General features: G+C 45.7%; 1 protein-coding gene across 1 annotated transcript in view; it reads right to left on the minus strand.

Annotated features, from left to right (window-relative positions):
• Positions 1–4,137: 4,137 nt before the first annotated feature.
• Positions 4,138–7,520, minus strand: part of trmt1l (tRNA methyltransferase 1-like) — a 9,981-nt gene continuing 6,598 nt past the window's right edge. Inside the window, exons 4-10 of the mRNA XM_024003677.2 lie at positions 6,680–6,892; positions 6,031–6,221; positions 5,819–5,897; positions 5,540–5,703; positions 5,354–5,416; positions 5,098–5,224; positions 4,138–4,834 (exon numbers count right to left, since the gene is read on the minus strand). Coding sequence (XP_023859445.1) covers positions 4,642–4,834; positions 5,098–5,224; positions 5,354–5,416; positions 5,540–5,703; positions 5,819–5,897; positions 6,031–6,221; positions 6,680–6,892 — 1,030 coding nt within the window. The 3' untranslated portion in view covers positions 4,138–4,641. The remainder of the gene's footprint in view (positions 4,835–5,097; positions 5,225–5,353; positions 5,417–5,539; positions 5,704–5,818; positions 5,898–6,030; positions 6,222–6,679; positions 6,893–7,520) is intronic.

Genomic DNA, 7,520 nt, shown 5'->3' on the forward strand with positions numbered 1-7,520 from the left:
TGCCTGTAATCCATGGCTTCTGGTTGGGATATGTACGTACGGTCACTGTGGGGACGTCGTTTCGTAGATTTATTTATTGATTTAGCCGTTGTATGAGGTGATATACCTGTGAATACCATTGGATGGAACATATTCCAGTCTGTGCTAGCAAAACAGTCCTGTAGCGTAGCATCCTCGTCATCTGACCACTTCCGTATTGAGCGAGTCACTGGTACTTCCTGCTTTAGTTTTTGCTTGTAAGCAGGAATCAGGAGGATATAATTATGGTCAGATTTTCCAAATGGAGGGCGAGGGAGAGCTTTGTATGTGTCTCTGTGTGTGGAGTAAAGGTGGTCTAGAGTTTTTTTCCTCTGGTTGCACATGTGACATGCTGGTAGAAATGAGGTAAAATGATTTAAGTTTGCCTGCATTAAAGTCCCCAGCCACTAGGAGCGCCGCTTCTGGATGAGCATTTTCTTGTTTGTTTATGGCCCTATACAGCTTGTTGAGTGCAGTAAATAGACGGCTACGAAAAGTATAGATAATGTAATCTACCTCAGGCGAGCAATACCTCGAGACTACCTTAATATTAGACATCGCGCACCAGCTGTTATTGACAAATAGACACACACCCCCACCCCTCATCTTACCAGACGTAGCTGTTCTGTCCTGCCATTGGACAGGATGTACAGGCTTCCTTCTTTTAACTCTGTCAATTATTGTGAAGTAACTAAAATGTTGTTGATCCATCCTCAGTTTTCTCCTATCGCWGCCTTTAAACTGTTTTAAATCCCCATTGGCCTCATGGTGAAATCCCTGAGCGGTTTCCTTCCTCTCCGGCAACTGAGTTAGGAAGGACGCCTGTATCTTTGTAGTGACTGGGTGTATTGATACACCATCCAAAGTGTTATTAATAACTTCACCATACTCAAAGGGATATTCAATGTCTGCTTTTTCTTTTTTTACCCATGTTCCAATACGTACTCTTCTTTGCGAGGCATTGGAAAACGTCCCTGGTCTTTGTGTTTGAAATTCACTGGWCGACTGAGGGATAATTGTATGTGTGGGGTACAGAGATCATGTTAAACATTATTATGGCACACAGAGAGAGTTCATGCCACTTATTAAGCACATTTTTACTCCTGAACTTGCACTATATATACAAAAGTATGTGGCCACCCCTTCCAATTATGCGATTCGGCTATTTCAGCCACACCCGTTGCTGACAGGTGTATAACATCGAGCACACAGCCATGTAATCTCCATAGACAAACAGCCGCACACAAGCCTAAGATCCCCATGRGCAATGCCAAGCATTGGCTGGAGTGGTGTAAGGCTCTCCGCCATCGGACTCTGAAAAAGTGGAAACGCGTTCCCTGGAGTGATGAATCACACTTCACCATCTGGCAGTCCAACGGACGAATCTGGACTTGGCGGATGCCAGGAGAACGCTATCTGCCTGAATGCATAGTGCCGACTATAAAGTTTGGRGAACGAGGAATAATGGTCTGGGGTTGTTTTTCATGGTTCAGGCCCCTTAGTTCCAGTGAAGGGAAATCTTAACTCTACAGCATACAATGACATTCTAGATCATTCTGTGCTTCTAATTTTGTGACAACAGTTTGGGGAAGGCCCTTTCCTGTTTTAGCATGACAATGTTCCCATGCAGAAAGCAAGGTCCATACAGAAATGGTCTGTCAAGATRGATGTTGAAGAATCTGACTGGCCTGCACAGAGCCCTGACCTCAACCCCATCAAACACCTTTGGTATGAATTGGAATGCCGACTGCGAGCCAGGCCTAATCACCCAACATCAGTGCCCGACCTCATTAATGCTCTTGTGGCTGAATGGAAGCATGTCCCAGCAGCAGTGTTCCAACATCTAGTGGAAAGTCTTCCCAGAATTGTTGAGGCTGTTAGAGCAGCAAAGAGGGGACCAACTCCATATTAATGCCCATGAGTATGGAATGAGATGTTCGACGAGCAGGTGTCCATATACTTTTGGTCATGTAGTATATTTAGGCTTGCCATAASAAAGAGGTTGAATACATTTAATCTTTTCATTTTTAATTGATTTCTAAACATTTTCCCKAAAAATCCACTTTGACAACATGGGTGTTGTGTGTAGGCCAGTGACACAAAATCTAAATTGAATCCATTGTAAATTCAGGCTGTAACACAACAAAATGTGGAAAAAGTCCCAGGCCTGGATGGCAGGAAGGTTGGCCCCTTCCATTTTGGATACAGTAGTTCTCCTTGGTGTGACCTGAGGTCTTAGAGCCAAACGGAATGACTCCATTTCCAAAGGGCAGCTTAGTGTATATATATATTTCACCAGTGAAACACACACACACACACACATATACGTACTGTATATATACAGTGGGGAGAACAAGTATTTGATACACTGCCAATTTTGCAGGTTTTCCTACTTACAAAACATGTCTGTAATTTTTATCATAGGTACACTTCAACTGTGAGAGACGGAATCTAAAACAAAAATCAGAATACATTGTATGATTTTAAGTAATTAATTTGCATTTTATTGATGAATAGTTTTGTTACCTACAAGCAGTAAAGAATTCGGCTCTCAAGACTGTTAGTTTTTCTTTAAGAAGCCTCCTGTTTTCATCATTATGTTTAACTGCACCTGTTTGAAACTCGTTACTGTAAAAAAGACACCTGTCCACACACTGCATCAAACAGACTCCAACTCTCCACAATGGCCAAGACCAGAGAGCTGTGTAAGGACATCAGGGATAAAATTGTCAGACCTGCACAAGGCTGGGATGGGCGTACAGGAGCATAGGGCAAGCAGCTTGGTGAGAAGGCCAACAACTGTTTGGCGCAATTAATTAGAAATGGAAGAAGTTGAAGATGACGGTCAATCACCTGGGTCTGGGGCTCCATGCAAGATCTCACCTCGTGGGGCAATCAATGATCATGAGGAAGGGTGAGGGATTAGCCCAGAATACGACAGGCAGGCTGGTCAATGGACACTGAAGAGAGTGGGATCCACAGTCTCAAGTCAACATTGAAGAAGGGCACCTATTTAGTCGACCTCGCCGGCATGGATAAAAATCTGAGTGCACGCAGGTACCTGTCAGCAGCGATTCAGGCCGTTTGAAAATTGCCAATGACTGCATCTGGATGATCAGAGGAGGAGGGAGAAGGTATGTGGGTCTGATGAGACAAAAATAGAGTTTTTGGTCTAAATCACTCGCCGTGTTTGGAGGAAGAAGAAGGATGGTAGAACCCAAGAACCCATCGCACTGTGAGCCTGACCTGGAAACATCATTCTTTGGGGATGCTTTTCTGCAAAGGGGAGCAGGAACGACTGCCGTATTGAAGGTGGAGATGGTATTGGGGCATGTATGGCGATCTTGGCAAAACTCCTTCCTCAGTAAAAGCATTGAGAATGGGTCGTGGCTGGGTCTTCCAGCATGACAACAACGAACACAAGCCAGGGCAACTAAGGAGTGGCTCCGTAAGAAGCATCTCAAGGTCTTGGGTGGCTAGCATCTAACTGACAATAGAAATCTTTGGGAGGGAGCTGAAGTCCGTATTGCCCGCGCGAGCCAGAAACTGAAGGATCTGGAGAGATCTGTATGGAGGAGTGGCCAAAATCCCTGCTGCAGTGTGTGCAAACTGGTCAAGACTTACGGAAAGTATGATCTCTGGTTTATTGCAAACAAAGGCTTCTGTACCAAATATTAAGTTCTGCTTTTCGGATGTATCAAATACTTATGTCATGCAATAAAATGCAAATTAATTACTTAAAAATCATACAATGTGATTTTCTGGATTTTTGTTTAAGATTCCGCCTCTCACAGTTGAAGTGTACCTATGATAAAAATTACAGACCTCTACATGCTTTGTAAGTAGGAAAACCTGCAAAATTGGCAGTGTATCAAATACTTGTTCTCCCCACTGTATATATATATATATATATATATATATATACTGTACATACACATGTGTTCACTTGGATGTAGATGCTGAGATTATGGTAAGGACACAGCTACAAGGTTGACTCCTGCAGAAGTCCAAAAACATGTCAGAACCTGTCTCAGTCAAAAACAATGTAAATCAGGGCAATCACTGGGAGGAATGTGAATGTCCATAACTTAAAACATATATTTACACAGTGGGGCTTCAGACTTTGCAACAATATTTTATTACCTTTTACCCAGWGTAAAAATGTACATAAAAAAACAATTGAAAGATGAAAACAGCCACRGTGAACTTTAAGATGAACTCAGAAAATAAAATTGTAAAGGAATTATTCACAAGTATAATAAATATGAGTCAGTGAGCAGAATAGAGGCTATTATCTGTCGGCATTTAACCAATATTTCAACTCTATTGGAAAAGCAGAACTCTATTAATCTAGAAGCATCGTGTCTTCRAAGAGAACATTTACAAAGTACCAGTGATGAATGAAACCAAGAGGAAAATACAAATCAGTGCAGAGTGAGCCACTCTTTACAACCAGTGTCCCTCTGCACAGAGAGAAAATGCCACCCTATTACCTATAGTGTACTACTATGGGCCCTGGTCTAAAGTAGTGCACTATATAGGGAATTGGGTGGCATTTGAGACATATGTCACCTCTGAGAGGGAGAGAGGAGGTGATGAGGCCTTGATTCTCCCCAGGGTGGGTCACTCCATGGCCCGTACCGTCTCCTCTGGGTTTTGGGTTGCCGTGGTGTTGGTGTAGGTGGGCACGCTGTATTTGGTCAGCACCGACTTGAACTGGTCCAGCGTGGCGTCGGTCCGCACCCCTGTTGGGTCAAAGTGGGTGCGGCTCACTCTGAAGCCCGCCTCCGTCAAGTACTGCAGGAACCTATTCAACCTGGAGAGAGGGGGATGGATTGATGAGAGGAGATAGAACATACATTTACATTGAGACCTTTTATTTGTGTAATAAGACTGMAATAACATAATATCCACTAAACCTGATTTAGAACCACAGAGCTCTTAATGGTGGAAGGTGGAAACACTGTGGCAACCCTTACATGTTTGAATACTGCTACCGAAACCCCCCCCGGAAACTGATGCGTTTTGACCTCAGGCAATCTTTGTCAAAGTTGTGACATAGTGTTAGGGGTCACTCACTTGGGCATGTTCATGCCTCTGATGCTGTGGCGGTGAATACCGTAGTAGAACGCTGGGTGCTCCAGAGACCCGTCTGATTTCAGCTTCTTCACCACGTTACCTGACTCATCCCCTGTCTTTCTCTTCCCTGTGTTAAAGTAACATTACATCAACATATTGAATAACATTTCTACAACATGGCATCCAGTCTGAAAAGAGCTAATGTTGTAGACAGGTGAAGGCCCCTCTCTTTATAACAGAATGTGTGTCTTGTTACCTGAGTGGTCAGCGGTGCCTGACTCCTCCACCTTCTGTACCTTGATGACTACACCACATTCCACTGGAGAGGAAACATACAACATGTCAATAGAATCCCTTCACCACCCGCCCRCTCCACATACCACGACCCTGYGCGACCCACGACATACCACGACCCTGGGCGACCCACGACCCTGGAGATTACCTTGGTTGGTGAGTGCAGTGGGCCCGTGAACAGAGGACTTGAGGGTTGTGCACTCTGATTCACAGATCAGAGTCTTGACCAGAGGCTGAATATCCTCCATACTGTGCTGCACCGCTGCAAACAACATCCTCCTCAGGAACCCGGAGTTAAACAGAGGACCAGACCTGGGAGGGAAAAACATACGCAGGTTACAGTTAAACACTTAAAGATGGAGGCTTACCAGAACTACTTCACTGGTTAAAATATTGTCTATCACCCAATACATGCAAAAAGTTCTACCATAGCGGTCCCAGCTCCACCGCTGTCTTGCCAGGCATGCTTCCATGACAGTTGCAGGGCAGTTGTCTGTACAGGTTTTCTGTAGGGGGAAAAGTGAAAATCATAACTACAGAGTCCCTTCAAATTCCCCTCCACATGTACCGTCCTCTCTTCCTATCAGAAACCCCTGAACCATTTCCKGACTTACCCTCTACTCTACTTAACCTTCTTACCCTCCACCATGCTCCCCTGTTTGAGGAACACCCTCTCCTCACACCACTGGCAGTGGATGAGCTGTCTGATCCTCTTGGCTGACTCGTCGGCCTGGGTGGGACCCCTGAGGACTCTGACGACCACCAGGACAAAGTGTTCCACAGCCACCGCCAGCAGCACTTCTATGCCCTTATTACAGCGTGCCGCCGCCCTGAAAGGAATACACGCATGAGACAGATGCATGAAATACTACACACTGAAACACACACACACACTGAACCACACACACACACTGAAACACACACACACACTGAAGCATACATCCCACACACACAAGTTACACTCTCACTGCCACCAGCATCTCAAAGCCACCCCAAAGAAAAACACACACAAGTTAAACAAAGACATACACAATGAAAATGTTACACACACACAGTCACACACACTAATTCAGTGGTAAATAAGCTGAGAGTATTTCACCTACCTGGCTACCATGCGTGCAGCCAGCTCCTTGGAGTATTTCACCTACCTGGCTACAGTGACCAGCACCATGCGTGCAGCCAGCTCCTTGGAGTATTTCACCTANCCAGCTCCTTGGAGTATTTCACCTACCTGGCTACAGTGACCAGCACCATGCGTGCAGCCAGCTCCTTGGAGTATTTCACCTACCTGGCTACAGTGGCCAGCACCATGCGTGCAGCCAGCTCCTTGTAGTACTCTGTGCGGACTATATTCGAGCCATAGTGGCGCATCGTGACGTTCAGAGACTTGGAGTAGAGGGATCCCGTGTCCGTGGACGTCACAGAGATGATGCCCAGGTTCCGGATGTTCCGGAAAGCAGAGTCCAGATAATTGACCGCCGTGCCGAACGGGTCAAGGTGTCTGAGGGGGTCACCATGGAAACAACGGTTGGTTTGTGTTCGGCTTGATGGATAATGTGAAGCGTCTATAGAACCACTGCTGGCCATCATATACTGTAAACAGGGTTATTGAATGATACAACATTGGGCTCTGAAGCCTTCTAGACTGACTGACTGTTAAACAAATGTCAAGACAAACGATTGAGGAGAAAAGGAAAAAGAAAGGGGGTAACATTTCTCACTACAGAGCTGCCCCTCCCCATCTCCTCCCACTACCCCCATCAATAAGACGTTCCCTCCCCATCTCCTCCCGACCACCTCTCCAGTGCGTCACCCATTCAAATAAGGACGTTCCTCCCCATCTCCTCCCACCACCCCCATCAATAAGACGTTCCCTCCCCATCTCCTCCCACCACCCCATCAATAAGACGTTCCTCATCCTCCTCCACCACACACCTTCTTCTCCCCATCAATAAGACGTTCCCTCCCCATCTCCTCACCACCACCCCCATCAATAAGACGTTCCTCCCCATCTCCTCCCACACCACCCATCAATAAGACGTTCCCCCCCCCATCCCATTCCTCCTACTCACATGTAGTCAAAAGACCTCAGGTGCATGATAACGTTGGCATCCATCTTGGCGTACCTC

This window comes from Salvelinus sp. IW2-2015, linkage group LG16 (genome assembly GCF_002910315.2).
Source record: "Salvelinus sp. IW2-2015 linkage group LG16, ASM291031v2, whole genome shotgun sequence".
Lineage (NCBI taxonomy): Eukaryota > Metazoa > Chordata > Actinopteri > Salmoniformes > Salmonidae > Salvelinus > Salvelinus sp. IW2-2015.